General features: G+C 39.1%; 1 protein-coding gene across 3 annotated transcripts in view; it reads right to left on the bottom strand.

Moving 5' to 3' along the window:
* Positions 1–17,172, bottom strand: part of LOC124161063 (extensin) — a 178,719-nt gene that overhangs the window by 13,914 nt on the left and 147,633 nt on the right. For 2 of the 3 annotated variants that reach the window (XM_046537235.1, XM_046537237.1), the window contains 4 exons: positions 6,343–6,548; positions 3,989–4,144; positions 1,229–1,322; positions 134–385 (listed from right to left, as the gene is read on the bottom strand). In XM_046537235.1, the coding sequence (XP_046393191.1) occupies positions 134–385; positions 1,229–1,322; positions 3,989–4,144; positions 6,343–6,548 (708 nt within the window). The remainder of the gene's footprint in view (positions 1–133; positions 386–1,228; positions 1,323–3,988; positions 4,145–6,342; positions 6,549–17,172) is intronic. The other variant, XM_046537236.1, reaches the window with a different exon arrangement.

The raw sequence follows: 17,172 nt of genomic DNA on the forward strand, positions 1-17,172 counted from the left end.
CACCCGAAATGGGCTCGCAGTAAAAGGGTTATATCTCTCGGGAACATATCCTGCATGTCAAACATTGGGTGGGATCGATGGCAGTGTTAGTTATGACAATAGGTATTGAAAACATATCTCTCCCTAATCTAACCTGGAGAAGGAGATCTTTTGGATCTGCCAGTTGGGCTGGCTGTTTGGGCTCTGAGAGCTGCTGCACGTTGAGCATGGTTGAGGTCATCCAGCAAATTATCCAGCTCATTGAGATTCTGACGGAGCTGGACATCAACCTTCCCTGATCCAGAAGGTGTCCGATGCCTACGCTGTGCGGGAGGCGTTGCACTTGGGCTCAACACTGGAGGTGGAGGCAGTGGCTGCACTGTGATATTTTCATGAGGAGGTGAGCCTGCAACAAAAGGATTATTTTTCAACTTATTTACACATGTAAAATAAGGTTTATTGAATTCCTTAACCATTACATGTCAATATAATTCTAGAGACTACTGCACATTCTTGTGCACAGTTATAAATATATATGTATGCCCAAAAGGTTGACATTTTCTGTTCAAAGTTCCTATTGCTTCATAAGGATTTGAACCCAGATCTCCTTATCAATAAAATTTTAACCAAAAGAAAATTAATGAAAAATAATTTGATGATATTCAATATGCAGGCAAAATCCAGGTTCATTAACTTACACGATAATCTCGTCAGATATATAACCAGTTTACACTGAGTATAAGGCTCAAAAAGGTTGTTTGATAAGCACCCATGGAAATTCACTTTAAATAAATGGTGATTCGATGGGGTAACTTGTAATGTACTTATTAGTCAAATAGAAGTGAGTTTTTGGTTAAAGTTCTGGTCAAGCGTAAATTAATTTTTTTTTCAGTAAATTTCTACCTCCCATGTATGTCATTCATCCAATGCCATAAATCACCATGCAAATAGTAAATATATGTATTTAAATGGTATAAATGGAGAGAAAGAGATAGAGTGATAAAATTATTAAAAAAAACAATGTTGTTTGAAGACAGGAAACCGAAATACCAATTGAAGTTAGAAGGAATCACATCTCTTCCCTATTGATGATTGCCGAAGCCAATCAAAAAACTGGTTTTGTAGATATTAATCCTTCAAACTCCTATTTTGTCTCAATTAAAGTACGCATGCCAAGAAAAAATATTAAATTTCCATGGTTTTCAACGGTATTAAAAAAATATGTACTTTCCCCACCAAATTGTATTACCTGGGTGAGTATGCTGAGCATCACTAGTATTGTATTGGTAGGAAATGGTCTTGTATGCTGTGACAGTTTTTTGTTCTCCCACGTTTCCTGGACTCTGTGAAGAAGATAAAATACAATTATTAATGGGGAAAAATATATTCAGATCTATATTATCTACATATAAACCTCAAGGAGTTGAAATTTTCATTATGCTGAGAATGTCCCTTCTTGGAGGTAAAAATTTGCAGTGTTTGCAAGTCATCTGCCAAGTAATACCCCTCAATCCACCTCAATAAATGTATAGCTGGGATAATTGGAAGACCAGCCCAGTGGGGTAGCCAGGAATTTCGTTCGAGGGGGAGTGTAGAGGGGGGGATGGAGTTCAAAACCAGGGTGAAAATTTTTAAAAACAGGGTACTACAGTCTGGACGCCGAGATTTGTCCGATGGCAGTTGGAAGGGTCTAGTTTGGGGTAGGGGGCAATGTTGCCTGGTAAGAATGAGAAACGCCCACGTCACATGTTAACAAAAAGGTTCTGTGAAGGAAGGAGTCGGAAGGGACGACGAGCGTGCAGGATCCAAAGGAAGAATCCTTTGTTTTGGTGATCCGAAGAAAGGGCTTGTTTTGGTGGTTCAGGCTTGTTTCAGTGCTTCATATGCATGTGACAACATTGTATGAATGGGCGAGGGTGTGAGGTGCATTTGGGGGACAGTGATTGGCTGCAAACCGTGCTGGCGCAGGGTTCTCTGCCCCTCCTTAGAACTGTCATCGGATAACACTCGCCGGCCGGACTGTAAGTAAAGGGTTTTAAACTAAGTTTAACACTTATCAATATTGAAAAAAACTTCATCTGACAAAGAAATCTTTTGTAAATTCATGATTTTTCAACATTTTATTTTCTTTTATGAAGGAAAGAAATTGTGGTTTTATATTTCAGGGGGAGGAGGGAGTCCAGACCACCCGGACCTACCCCCATGCAACACCACTGGACCAGCCATCAACCTCTATGATAATGAAGGGGTGGAATGTGAGTTTTTTATCCTAATTTTTTCAGTCTAATTTCGATCGAGTCCTGAAAATATGTTGCGGTTTCCAAATGTATGATTTCAAAATGATATTCTCCATGTCAACATCTCATTGGTTATATGTACTTTGAAAATACTATTTCATTGGCATAAACAGTCAGAAAATGCTTTTTTCCAGTTATTATTTGAAATTTATGGGAATACAAAATAATGAGAAATCTCATACAAAATAAAATTTTAAAACTGATTTCTTACCATCATTTTCCATCCAAAATCCATGACAGGTTAAATAAAAGTGCTTTATAGCTTTCTGATGACAAATTCATTCATCAAACTTAGTATTTTCTCATAAAAATTTCTAAAGACTTATGTTGCCCAGCGTGCCCAGCAATTGCAGTGTTGGATCAAGAGGGGGATCTAGGATTCCCCGCCCAGCCTCCCATAATTTCAGAAAAATTTGAAAAGATGTTTCTTTTCATAGTTTTTACTTCATTAGCTTAACAAGCGACAAAAAAATCAATGAATATCTTAAATTCACTTGCATACACATAACACATCTCCGATGCATTTTCACTGACAAGGGACATCTCTGACCTCGAACGCTCGGAACCCCACTTAACCATGCTCAGAACAACAAGCAGTCATAAACAAAACAGCATCATTTCCATGCAAACAGTGGCGTAACCTGGGTGGGGGGTGCAAGGGGTCCCGACCCCCCCAAAATATAAAAACACAGTTACTTTACATCATGAAAGTAAACAAAATATTGAAAATTCGTGAATTTACGAAAGATTTCTTTGAAAAATGAAGTTTTTCTCGATTATGATAAGCGTTAAAATAATTTTAAAACCCATTACTTAGTTTGGGAAAGGAACAAATATTTGTTTCAAAAACTGACTGAATGAACAATTGAATGACCACGGTCTTTTACCACAAGGAGGGGTAATATAAGACGAGGGGTCCGGGTACCCGCTCCCAGAATTTGAAGGCATGGCCTAAGTCCTGCTTTGTTAGGTCCTGAAACTAATTGTAAGACTTCGTGAACTCGCGACCATCATAAAAGGGGGAGAGTAAGGAAACATATTTTCCGCATTCGTTCTCCTGGGTAGAATAATCTCCGACGAGAATTTGCGGCTGTCGTCTCCCGCATCAGGAAACGTCCTGTTGCATATTTTCGTCATTAGTAGCAAAAGGGTTAATGGCATCAGCGTAACTCTCTTCATGATATCACTGCACTGCACACAGTTTATGCAGTAGCTCGCTTGCAAACACTCCAGGAGACAAATATGTACTGCAGCTTGTGATTATCTCTGTGTGACGATGAAAGTTAAACAATGGATTTGAACAAAAATGGACAGCAATTTTTGTTGGCAGGGGGGAACAAAGAATATGGGATTATTTTGATGAAAATAGTTAGGTTCGGATGTACGCATCGTCGCTCCCAATATTCTCGCTGGAAGAACTTATGAAAGGTGTTTGCCATTTGTATTAACTCTGAAAATTGCTGTAAAGCTACATTTTTCTGAAGATTAGGGTACATTTAACTTGACAGTCAACTCTGTAGTAATAACACTAAAGAAAAAACACATCAAATATGATAAAAAAGCTCACTGTTTTACAAGACTTTAGGGCCTAAGTTAAGGAAAACGTTTTCTCTGTTTTGGGTACACCAAATGCCCCCCAGAACTTTTGAGCATGCCCAACATTCTTCCAAACAATCCCAATGTACCTGTGAATCTTTCTTTTGATGCCTTACCATTTGATATTCTGGGTTCATGGGGCTACCAGCTCTTTCAGCTACAATGTGAGTGGGGTTGGCAGCCATCAGGTATTGCACGTTATTGAAGTCACGCACTGGAGGGACAGGTTGACCAGCCTCACCTGCGACACCATGTTGCTGAATTGTCCTCACCTGTTCAGAAATGCACCATGAATATTAGCTTTTCTCCGAAAATCAAAAAGATGTAATTACCATGAATTCAAGGGATGGTGAATTTTTCTTTTAAAATGGACATTTGGGTGATGAGTGTGTTAGTTTCTAGTGTGACCTAGTGTCATTATTGAATAAATTAAAGCATTTTAGAGAAAGTTACATAAGAATTTATGGGTTTTAGTTGTGTGGTGAATCAGCTTCTGGTAATTCTACTTGATCCATTAGATAGTGATGTTCTAAACTGTGATTAAAACAATGAAGCTTTTAATATTTAATTTGCCCATTAATGATGAATTTTTGTACATTGACATTATACACCAATGTCTATGTCTATATTGTGTCTAAATTTACTCTAGATTTAATGTTATGTACACACATTTGTAAAATTCTTTTGCTGTGGTATTACATTATGAAATGAAGTTATTACTATGAGCAATTACCAATTCCTAGGTGAATTCTAAAGTATTTTTAAACATTTTCATTGGTTTAGTATGTGTTTAAAAAGTATACTTGAGCATACAAACAAATTAGGTATTTACAACACAAGGAATTTTTTCAATTTCCTGATATCAGTTGATGTGGTTAATAGTCATCAAATATTCAATATTGGCTTAGTAATCTAACAAATCCAGGCCAATTGGTCTGACTCGTTTGATTAGCTTATTCAAGTCAGCTTGTATTCAGTGAGAGCCAATTCATGACAGAATGTGGTCATTTGACTACAGAATGAAGTCAGGCTAGTTGCAGTGCATTTATGATATAGGTAATTCAGACTAATGCAGACAAAAATTTCCATTTAAGGCACTTGTACTACAAGCATACCTACTTTAAAAAGTTGTGTTAATGGCAATAGCTAGCAAAATAAATCTATTCCTTCTTATAATTATAATTATATTCTTGAATGATTGAAAAATAACAAAATAACTGTCATAAGTGAAATCATTGTGGCACTTCCAACTCATTGCAGGAATAAATTGCCTGACCAGATGGAAGAGCTGTGAAGACTTCACTGATACAATACATACAAGGGAGTAAGCCAATTCCCACATTGCAAGTAGAAATAATCATTTGCCAAAGCAGAGGGCTACCTACTTCATTCATGCAAATTAGTACATTACATGCATGCATTAATGCAAGTGCACACATAAGCACATTTGTCAATTACAGCTCAGGCTCTTAAAACCACATCAATTAAGGGAGTTAACGTCCTGATTAGTAAAACAAAATTAATAAGAAATCTATTACATTGCATGCAAAATACAGCTCTAAGCCAGAAATTAAAAAGGCCAAAGAAGTACCCCAGTTCATAAAGTAACTTATTAAAAGAGATATTCAGTCAGTCAGCTTCTATAGAGTTCCAGTAGAAGTTTTAACATTTGTTTTCATGCATTTAGTGTTGTATTGCTATTCACAGCATTTTTATTTCACTGAATATGAAAAATTATAGGTGAATATGGATTTATACATAGCATTTTTGCATGTTGTTTAAGTATTTGAAGATACTTGATTTATTTCTTAAACTTACATTATTCCATGTTATTTTTATTCATTAAGATTCCTTCGTTTTATGGAAATACAATATTCATACATGGACTTAAATGCATATTGAGGTAAAAAAAGAGTATGAATATAGTTTACATTTTGTTATCCTCAGAGAATGTATGTATTTTGCAAAGTTACACTTTAACTTAAGTAAATTCTGCAAAATGAAGTACATATTTCTCTCTTTTTTTAAATCAATCTTAATATATATAGGTACCTACTTTTTAGCGAATTTCAAACCAAGACTGATTTTGATCCTTTTCCACCACAGTTAAGCCTCAAGTGTTGAAATTCTGTTATGATTGCTCTGAAGTAATATATGAGGGTATAAACATGGACAAGATCCTTATATTGGATTTGTAATGAAGAAACTATACCAGCCTCAAGGTATGCATCTGGTTGTTTGAGAAGAAAATTGATGACGTTGGGCAGTTGGAGACAGCACTCTCTCAAGATCTGTGATGAAATATACTTAGCCAGAAAGTAGATAAGAAGTCTCTCATTTGCATCAAAGCAAAGAGTGACAGGAAATTGTACATACTTTGCATGCCCATGACAGTGAAGAAGAGCATTCCATTCCAAACAAATCCGTGTCTTTCAAGCTGCTTGAAATAATAAAAAAAATAGATTCTCGCCTTTGTGATGACTCCATGTTGAGGATACATCCCTGCATCTATTACCTCTCTGTATGTGCGTGTTGAAGCCATTGTTCCTGGAGAGGTCCCTGTTGGCAGTGGGCCGTTGATGGAGCCAGCCCCTCTGCTACCAGATCGACTGAGGCTTCCTCCAGCAGCTGATCCAGGTCTGGATACACTAGTTTGGAGGTCTTCCAGAAGGGCGTCTGTGAACAAAGATGGGGTCAGGTTGAAATTTGTTTTGGTAATAATAATTATTGTTAAATTTATAATTAATGCATTCAGACTAAATCTGTGGATTGGTTCCACAAGTCTGATGTACAGGATTGAAGCCCTGGTTTCTAAGAACCACATGCATGATGTGCGATGGCTTGATCACATGCCACTTGCTTTTACCGGGGCTGAGTGCTACTGGCTTCCAAGCATCATGGATGGTGATCTCAATGCGTGATCACTGAACCACATCCAGCAGCAGTTGACTCTTGGGGAACTCATGAGGTTACTGCATCGTAAATTGTCTGGCAATTAATTTTTGACAATGCACAATGGTCTGACTCATCCTTGCTAACCTCTTTCCTGAATCCATGATCATGCTGCAGCGTATTTCTCATCACCCAGCCATAGATGGGTTGTTCTTGGAAACCTGGGTTTAATTGGTTGGCATGGTCCTCCGTGCCATCAGCCTGTCAAGGTGTCATGTCTTATTGCCTCTAAGTGTTTTATGCATTTAATAAAAAACTCTTTTCCTTGCTCAAAAGCTTTTTTGAATGGCAATGATCATAAGAGTTTTACAATTGATATTTTGAACTTGTGATATTCTGGAGTAAAAATATATTCATGCCCTCTTGTGTACATTTTCTTTACTTATTTCAAGCCACAGGCCAATCCATTAGCCAGGTGCTTTAATGATTTTTAAGAAAGACTATTTTTCTCAAGTGGCACATGAGGGAAAGCAACAAAGATGAACTTTTTTATCAATGACGTAAGTGTTAGAAAAGTAAAGAAAGAAATTTGCTAGTAATATTTCATATTCGAATTTTTAAAAATCTACGTAAGATTGTACGAATCAGTCAATTAAGCACTGACATTCTTTTTGTATTGTAGTTATAGAAAAGGCATTAAAGAGATGAGGAAGTCATTTAAATTGTGACATAGCTAGAGTATAAATCTGAATAAAATGTAATTCATTGCAAATTGGCCAGAAAGTAACCACATATCTAGTCACCTCTCAATCTCTTCTAGGCCATAGCCAAAGAAAATTTTCATTTGGATGCGGGTAAATTTTGGGAAGGTTTAGTGGGAGGGGTAAGCTTCAGACTATATCTCAAAAACATTTGTAGGTGATGGGCTCCCACCCCAAGACCCTCTTGCTTGCAACAGCCTTGCATTAATTTGACTTCTCTCGATTTTCTTTCTATAACTTCTTAAGGATTCATTAAAAACCGCACTTTCACCAGGTCCTTCACTTGATAAATAGAAAATGGCATATATGTGTTGCGGGTTTTCTACCGAAAACAGTGTCAACTTACAGTTAGTGGAATTTTGCATTGAGCCAATCGATGAAAAATGGGTATCAGACGTGAAAATTGTGCTTTGAGTGCAAACATTCATCGTAAATATTGTCTCTCCACGTAAAGATATGGCAACTCTCACCGAAAGAATATCAATGACATTTTTTATTGTTTGTATTAAAATTTCAAATATTTATCAAATCAATCTCTGAAATAGTATGACATATCAAAACGGGTCGTCTCCTTAAATTTGTATACAAAAAGTAGACTGTGGCGGACACTATAGATAGAATGGTAATTTTGTTTCGACCCCCTCTACTGCTGGGAAATTACCCTCTACTTGGCTCTTGTTCCTATCCTGTATCCACCACTGATAGTAGAAGATTGAATGATATGCTCCAGCAGCTTACCGTTTTTTGACTTGAAGATCTGCAATGTGTGTCGAATAATTAATTGATGCTTGCAGGTTAAAAGTGGGGGAAAAGGCGTATCCAGCGGGGAGCAAGAGGAGGCAGCTGCCCCCTCAGAAGCAAAAGTCGGAAAGTATTTACATAAATTAGGACTGGATTGAAACAAAAGTTTTCAACAAAATTTCTTTTAAACCCACGAAACTTGATATTATTATTGGACATGTAACTAAATAAAATAATTCTTTAAGCAAACAATTTCAAAATATAATAAAACGTTGTTATAATTTTCCTAAAATGTTGCTTTCATTATTTTTTTTCATGCTAAAAAGTAACAACTTGAACGACCATGGCTTACCCCTTCCCCCTAGTTTTGATCCTGGGTACGCCCTTGAGTGGGGAGGAAAAACCATGGGAAGAAATATGGAAAGGAATCTGTAGTGTTACGTAAGTAAGCTGTTGTTATTTTTAAATCTCTCCCAGAAATTAGGGATAAAACGAGGCACCCTAGTGGACAACTGGTTCGGGGGCAATGTCCCCGATGGCCCTCCTCCACCCATACTGGATTCAAGTTTCCACTTATTCCGAGGGGGCTGCTTTTACTTGCCTTTACAATATCTTAATCGACGTAGTGCGCGTTTTTGATCGTCCCCGCTTTCGTTAGGCCAGTCGTCTTTCTTGCTTGCCACGAAATTTGTGGCTTGGTCATCGGGAAAGTCTGCTTTCTGGGCATTAATATGGTTTCCTTGTTTCATAATTTTTTTCAAAATGCCTCTTTTCATTACTCTCCAGTTACTGGTCACTACGATTTCCTCGTTTTTAACGGTGTAATTTTATTCACGAGTGATTTCATTATTTTGATGAAGCTTTCTTTTATTATTATGAAACTACTCTCTTGGTCAAGGCAAGGGTTTTCATGGACCATTTTGCCAATCGCCCCTGTCTCCGCTCCCAACTTGCATTTCTCTCTTCAATTCACAACGAGGCCCAACTCATTTCATGCTATCTAAAAATCCTAATCTTTTCCCTGCATTCCCACATTTAACATGTTGGTACTTTTCTTGTTAATGTTAAATAAAAATTTTTGGGCTGTGTCGCCGCGTCAATTTTTGGGTGGCCCTAACGTTTCCCCACCGATGCTGGTCGCTTTCTTAAGGGAATATGACGAAATAGGAATTTTCATTCATCTATGTAGGTATATATACATATAATAGAAGGTTGGAGAAGTAGGCTGTTGAATATTATTTTGGATTACGGGTTGCCAAGTACGACTTATTTTAGCAGGGACACCGGCCTTAAAATAAGTCGTAATTGGCAACCCGTAATGGGAAAAAAATCAACAACCTACTCCTCCAACCTCTCGCTCCCGTCCCCCGCCCCCTGACACGAATACCTATATATATAAATAAAAATCCCTACTTCATCAGATTCCCCTGAGAAAGCGACCAGCATCGGTCGGGAAACGTTGGGGCCATCCAAAAATTGACGCGGCGACATAGCCCAAAAGTTTTTATTTAACATGACGAGTACCCGCGAAAGTTTTAACGAAGAATGTACTCTTATTTCTTACACATTCTTTAAAATATCCTCCCCGCTTAAAACTCGCTCCAACGTAATTCTCATCCTGATGTCCTTACTACTGTATCCGTTCTCCTCTAATTGCCACCTAAATAGTTGAATTGCTCTACATGTTCAAGTTCTTGCCCACCTACTTTTATCTTGAATCTCACATTCCTAGCTAGCGATGCTTTACAAAACCAGAAAACCTTGGTCTTTATCGTTATTCTGGAATGTAACACTTTACACGGTGCGGAAACTTTCCACACCTTGTAAAGGGCCATACTCCAGATCAGATTCATTTCTTGGCTACTCTTTAAACTCTAACACACCGATCCTCTCATCAGCTTTTTCCTGTTCACACACGCATGGGCGTAACCGGCGAGGGGCAGGAGGGAGCAGCTGCCCCCCACCCCAGAAGCAAAAATCGTGTAAGTCTATAAGGAAAATCAGGACTGCATTGAAACGAAATTTTTCAACAAATTTTCTTTAAAACTACAAAAAATGATATTAGTATAAGACGTGTAACGAAAATATTGTTTTTCCAGCAAATAATTTTAAGAACGAATAAAGCGCTGTTTTAGTTTTCTTAAAATGTTGGTTTCATTCACCTTTTCCATGCTAAAATGTTACTAATTGAACAGCCATGGCTTGCCCCCCCTCCCTAGTTTTGATCCTGGGTACTCCCTTGCACGCACGCATGTGTTTTTAGAGCGATACCTATTGGCATTAACTGTTCTTCGTAATATTTTACTTCAGCTATCGAGATAATTTCTCGGACTCTAGTGGACATATGGCACGGGACTTTAAAGGCCATTCGTGGATCAGCAGTTCCTCCCCCTTCTACTCCCCCCCCCCTTTTTACCCCTGTTTACAGCATCCCACACGACACCACCAATCCCACGCCATCCGCCTCCCCTCCCACTCGACGTGCACCCATTGTAGACCCTCCTCACCTCCCGCTCCCCTTTCTCCCTCCCGACTCGCCCACGGAGATCAAGGGGATGTTATGTGCCGTGTGGGAGGGGGTACTCACGAAGGCGTCGGTTAATGTATGTGGGGTCATTGGGAGGGGGGAGGGTGGCTGGACGCGTGGGTGGTAAATCGTGCTTAAGAGTGTAGAGGTAGGGAGGGATTCCGAAGTGCAATTTTTATTCATTCTCAGCTTCTCCGTACATAGCAGATATCGGTGAAATTAGATTTGATTAGAATAATGTGGGTAAAATTTTCTCGGGATTCCCATCGGGTTAAATCAAGGGGGTTGTAAATATCTGGAGGAGCTGTTTCCGTGTTTTTAGCGTGGCCAAAGTTCCGCCATCTTGGTTTGACAATTTTTGGATTTAGTCTCCTAATAATATTTTGATGTGGCTAAGGGCCCCGGCGCACTAACAATTTTTTTAAAGTAACTATTAGTTGCTTTGAGGAAGTTCCAATGAAACACACGGCATTGACTGTGGCCTCGCGCATGGGCGACTTTTTAGTTGCCGCAACTAAATAATTGCGTCCGGACCTATTACGAGGGTGAATAAACTGTTGCCGGCAGGAATGGACCACGTGGGTTTTTAACAACTAAATAGTTGGTTTGAAAAAGTTGTCAGTGCGCGGAGGCCCTAAGTTGTATTCTGAAAGTACACTACAATCAGTGAAAATGGTACTACAATCACTAGTATTTCGCCCGTGAATGTTAATGGATTTTTTCCATCATTTGCGATACTTCATTTAATGTATAAACACTGTGTCTGTTAGTCACTTTACTAGTGGGAATATCCATGAAAATATACTTTATTACTGTAATTGTTAAATTTCCGTTGGCTATAATAAAATTAAATAACAGTGCAGGTAAGTGCAGGTAAAAGACTAGTTTACTATCGTAAATTATATTTTCCACTGAGCTGATTGAATAACGTAACCGTGGTGACTGACAATAACTTTTTCCTGGGAAAAGATGTTTGAGTCATAACTTCGCGAAGCCTACCCATGAAGTAAGAAAAAAGTTTACATCGCGCGTTCCATAGGTTATTTTAATGTATAAACGAGTTATGACAAAAAAATTCACCAAACAGTAAGCATTGACCCTTATGGGATTGTCAATGTTTTGGTCGAAGTGGGCGTGGCTTGTCCTACCCAAGCACCCCCATTCCGGCCACACTTCGCTCCAAGTTCGAAAGCAGTGGTGCCCCCTCCAGATATTTACAACCTTCTTGGGTTAAATACTCAATTTTAGCCGACGTGTTGAGCACTAACTCGGGGCTCATCCTCAGGGATCTGCCGTTTTTTTTTGGTTGTACCAAAAACCAAATAAAACGACATTCTGGAGCCCTGAAGATGAGCCCCGAATCGGAGCTCGACACGTCGCGTTGGCTAAAATGGAGTATTTAACCCGGTCGGAATCCCGAGAAAAGTTTACACAGCACATAACGGCCTTTGCGACGGGGGTTCCAACCATAACAATCCACAACATGATGAACTCTTATCGGGAAATCAGCCGGGTCAGAATGGGCAATGCTGGCAACGCGTTATCGAAAGGCTATCGAAACGTTGCAACGTTTCGATAGCCTCTCTATAACCCGAATCATTCGCCCTGTAGACGATGGCAGAGAAGGCTATCGAAACCTTGGCAGCAATGTCCAACCTGACCCGGCTGATTTCCCGAGAAGAATTCATCAGCAAGATTCGCCGCGAAAGTTCCAAATACTTCAGTCCAAAATATAAGCACCCATTCCATGAATAGGGACCACCAATCCGGGTGGGATTCGAACCCGCGACATTAGGCGGACTTTATCCAACCGCCACAGAGGCCGGCAAATAATGAAGAGCGTTGAAAGATTAAAGGATGAAAGGAAAGGATGATGAGAAAAGATTAATGGTTTGGGTGCGAGGCGAGGGTTTTGGTTGAAAGTCCACTTTGACGGAAAGAAGTTAATGAGGAATAGCTCCCCTTCGAATATTTTCTAAGAAGATCGGCAATTACAGGCCGGAAATTACAAATGTACATACAAACGCAATTTTGTGTCAATGGGCCATAAAAGAAGACGAAAGGAACGATTGTCATTATTTCATTGGTAAAAATTATGCACTTTTGTGATTACTTTTCGACATAATCACCTCGACGATTAAGACATTAGTCGTTCCTGTGGACAAGTTTTACACCACCCTCTTCATTAAATTTTGCCACTAATGACTTCAAATGAGCTTTAACCTGGTACTGAAGTACATCGTCCGGTTGAATATGCTTCCCTGCTACCACATCTTCATTTCAGCGAAAGGCTGGAAGTCACTCGGCACTAGGTCGGGGTGTGCAGTGTACAGGTACGAGCTACATTCGTACGAGAGTACAGTGTACAGTACGGTATAAACCAGTTAATAAATTAAGGCTGTGAACGCGTCGCACATTAGATGAAATTGCGAGGAAGATACGAAGTGCATTTTTAATATTTGAAATCGATCTTCCAAAGTATTTCTGTGCAGCTAGCGAACTTTTTCGTGATTGAAGGCGAAAATTCATGAAATAAATTGGTAAAAATTCCTCTGTCAGTAGCCCCTGCACTAACCGATTGATTGAAATAGATGTATCCATTATTATTTATGTCGTTTATTAATCATAACTCTGAGAGGCTGATGTTTTATTAAATATTATTTTTTTACATATTTTTTTGGCTTTCATGCCCATTGAAATTCGAGTTAAAATATTTTCGAGAGACCAAAGCAAAATAAAGCGTCGGATGATCCTTGAAAGCAGGAAAATGTTGATTCAAAGTCAGAATGCCGCATTCCCAAAACATGATACAACGCAGGGAGTTATGTCATGAGGTGGAATTGAGCCAAGTGTGCACTGCGCGTTCACAATATCTCATTCATCCGCGCAAGCCATGTCCCGAGAAAATTATAGGGAAGGTTCATAACGTTGTCATTTCTCGGAGGAGGACTAACAAATTTCGCACTTACTGGCCCCCATTCACGCTCGCTGAAAGCGTATAGCGAGTGGGTTTCAGCAACGAGGCGTGGGTTTTTTTAAATGGAGGTCAAACCTCTTCTCGCCTTTTCTCTTCCTTTTAAGACCTCGTTCCGCTACTTAAGGTTTTGGTCCATTTTCCGTCGCGGCAAGGGTTAAGAGGAATATTGCGCAGTGGACATCGAATGTCTGCGTATCAGCAGTAAATGCCAAATCGACACTCGACTTTTTCTGAACAATATTTTAAGTCCATGGTTTAAAGCAGTGGAAGCCAATTGCAATGGCCTTGCAGACCACTTTGGCATTTTACCATTAAGTTTTGAAAAAATTAATTTACAAATAATTATTTTTATTTTTGCTATTCATACTTTTGCCACTGTAAAACACATATATTTTGTAAAGGTGTGATGAATCTTGCTAATGTGATGCTATAACGAAACCTCTCTCAATAAACTCTGAAATATGAAAAATGCTAGGGAGCAGAATTATCTTTCGATATTTAACGCATCTCCTCTTTTTGAACTTACTTCTCTTGGTCAATATTCGTTTCGAATGCTTCTCTTCGCCGGTTTTCACTGACATTTTATTAATTCATTCATTCCATTACTTCTGTTTCTAAACACTTTCAGAAAAGTTTTCACCATTTCCTTCCCCCTAACTTCCAACAGCTCGCTGCTAGCCTGTAGCATTAGATTCAAGAATTTATTTTTACCTTTAAATTCCCCTGGAAGATCTCGCTAATATCTTACGTTACAATATATCACGATGTGACTCATGAGGATGCTCACATGAAATCAGGATAGCCTCTCTTATTTACCCCACCCACTTGGAATGTTCTCTGACTGTGGAGAAGTGCATGGTTCATCTCTACCGGCAACGGGGGTAAGTTTCTAACTGGAGAGAGGCTGGAGAAGTATTTTTCACTATCGTGGAAATGAAGAGGAAAACTTTGTTATTCACATTAATTTTATTGGCTACGACACGTGTTTTGTAATTTCTTGACATATTTTTAGTCTATCCTTGCTCCCATGAGACTTGGCGGATTAGCATGCCCTCGCACTCCGTTCACGCAAAGATACGGCAGGGCTACCTGCCTCGCCTATTCCGTAATCGACTCTAATCATTTTAGGCAAGTGAGGAAGCACGAGTTGGGGAAAACTAAACAAAACACCAACTTTTTAAAATCAATCATTTTAAGTTCATGGTATTAAAAAATAAGCCATCTGCTTAATATTTGAAAATATTGAGCCAAAACCTGACGTCAATCTGAAATAATGAGTTTATTTTTTCGTTTTGTTAACCTACTATAAACAAGATCAACAAACTTAAATGATTTTAGAAATACGTGAAGATATTTCGTAAAACTATTACTACCATGTAGCATGGAAACTTGTGAAACAAAGTCGGGAAATTCAAAGAATGTGTGGTTGACTTTTGAGTGGCCACCCAGAAAATGCAAAAAAATTATCAACAGATACATTGCGCGAAAATTTAACAGAATAAATATAATATCTAATAATTATTCGCACAATTAGTAAGCACATAACTCGCACAATTTGTGTATTTCGGGTGACTCCGTAAATTTTTCACAGTGGCAAGTGCCGGTATGCTTAAATTAATAGATATATTACTCAGCTGAATTCTAACGATTGAAAACTGCTTCCTCCCAATGCTCTCGCGGAATTCCGTCTCCAAGCTCTCTTCATTGAAAGGTCCCGGGTGACTTCTGCGTCTCGTCGTCTCCTCGTTTTTCACGACAAAGCGTCCCCTTCTGCCTCCGAAGCATCTCCTCCCGAGCAATGGACCGAGAAGAGATGAATGACGACGGGGCAAGGCGCGGATTAACGCCGGCCAACCGGGTGGCCCCTTCTAATTGCTACTGTCGGGCCGCAATTTGCCAAGGAGACGAAATATAGCGAAGGACATCCGAGAGAGAGGCAGAGTGGGGTTGGGAGGGAGGCCGGGAGGGAGAAGCGGCTGTTGCTACTGTTTTTTTTTACTCCTGGCGTCTCACATACGCCTTTTGACTACGACCAGCAGTGGCAGATTCAAAGGGAGGGGAAGTAACATGGGTCATGACCTCCCTCAAATGTTACAAAAATTTTAAAATAGTTTATTAGTAAAATAGTATTTGTATCCTTAAATGTCTACAATAGGGTGGTTTCCTATTATTTTTTTATTGCCTAAATAGAAAGATTATTACTTCTGGAGTACGTATTTTACGCTTTTAGATTTTTAAATGACGATATCTATTTTTCGCGATTAAATGAAAAGTGATTATTTTCAAGCGCGCGAAAACGCGACGGCTAAGTATGAATGATGGGAAAACTCCGTGTGACGTCGTTCTGGTTCCCGCTGCCGCAAGTGAGGTGACCTTGGGGCGAGGCTCTGAGCGCTGATACGACGCAGGATGCTAGCAGGTAGCAGAGTACCATGCTAGCTGGTAGCGCTTGGCTTAAATAAGGATTATTAATACCTTATCAAACGAAGAAAACTTTCCGACCTTAGCCAGTTTTAATAGGTGATTATTAAGACATGTTTCCCTGAGCTCTGTGCCTCATGCATGCATTGGTAACCCTAGACGATGTAAAACTCCTATCTACTCGTATAGCATCTAGGTCCCTGTGACGTCACGTGGAGTAGCGTCGCAGGGGCGCCAAGCTGGCCTTTTGCAAATGAGGATAAAATTGACCCTTGCCATTCGTTTAAACCGGTATTTCTAAAACCAAATACTTCGTATATTATGAACACACCAATGGTGGGTAACGAATCGCAATCAATGCCTTTCGTTTTCTTTGATGAAGGAAACTACCCTATTGTTACATTCCATCTGTTTTTAAAAATAAAAATGAAATTTTAGGCTCCATAAGGAGTGGAAAATGGGTATTTTAAAACACATATGCCTTTTGATTTCTGCCAGCAATGGCAGGTTCAAACGGTGGGGGAGGCAACAGGGATCATGAGCCCCCCCCACAAATGTTACAAAAAAATTTTTATTTTTATTGATAGGATCGTTTTTGTATCCTTAAATGTCTACAATTGTTCCATTTCATTTGTGGTTAAGCATAAAAGTGAAATTTTAGGCTCTATAATGAGTGGAAAATGGATATTTTAAAAAATTTACACGGGAGAATACCCCTCTCCCCCGGGGGGTATTCCATAATCCCCAGACCCAAGTCATGACCCCCCCCCCCCAAATTTGATGCTGAATCCGACCCTGACTGCCAATGATGGACATTAATGAAGTAAAAGTAACCGAATTTCAAATTGTACACGATAGCTAGATTTCCTTCATTTCGTTTAATTTGGAATTTTTTTGCTTGTATTACTTTCTTTTTTGAAAAAAATTCATTTATCCAATATTTACGTTTGGGAAATTTTGATTGATCTTTTCGTTACAAAA

This window comes from Ischnura elegans, chromosome 6 (assembly GCF_921293095.1).
Source record: "Ischnura elegans chromosome 6, ioIscEleg1.1, whole genome shotgun sequence".
Lineage (NCBI taxonomy): Eukaryota > Metazoa > Arthropoda > Insecta > Odonata > Coenagrionidae > Ischnura > Ischnura elegans.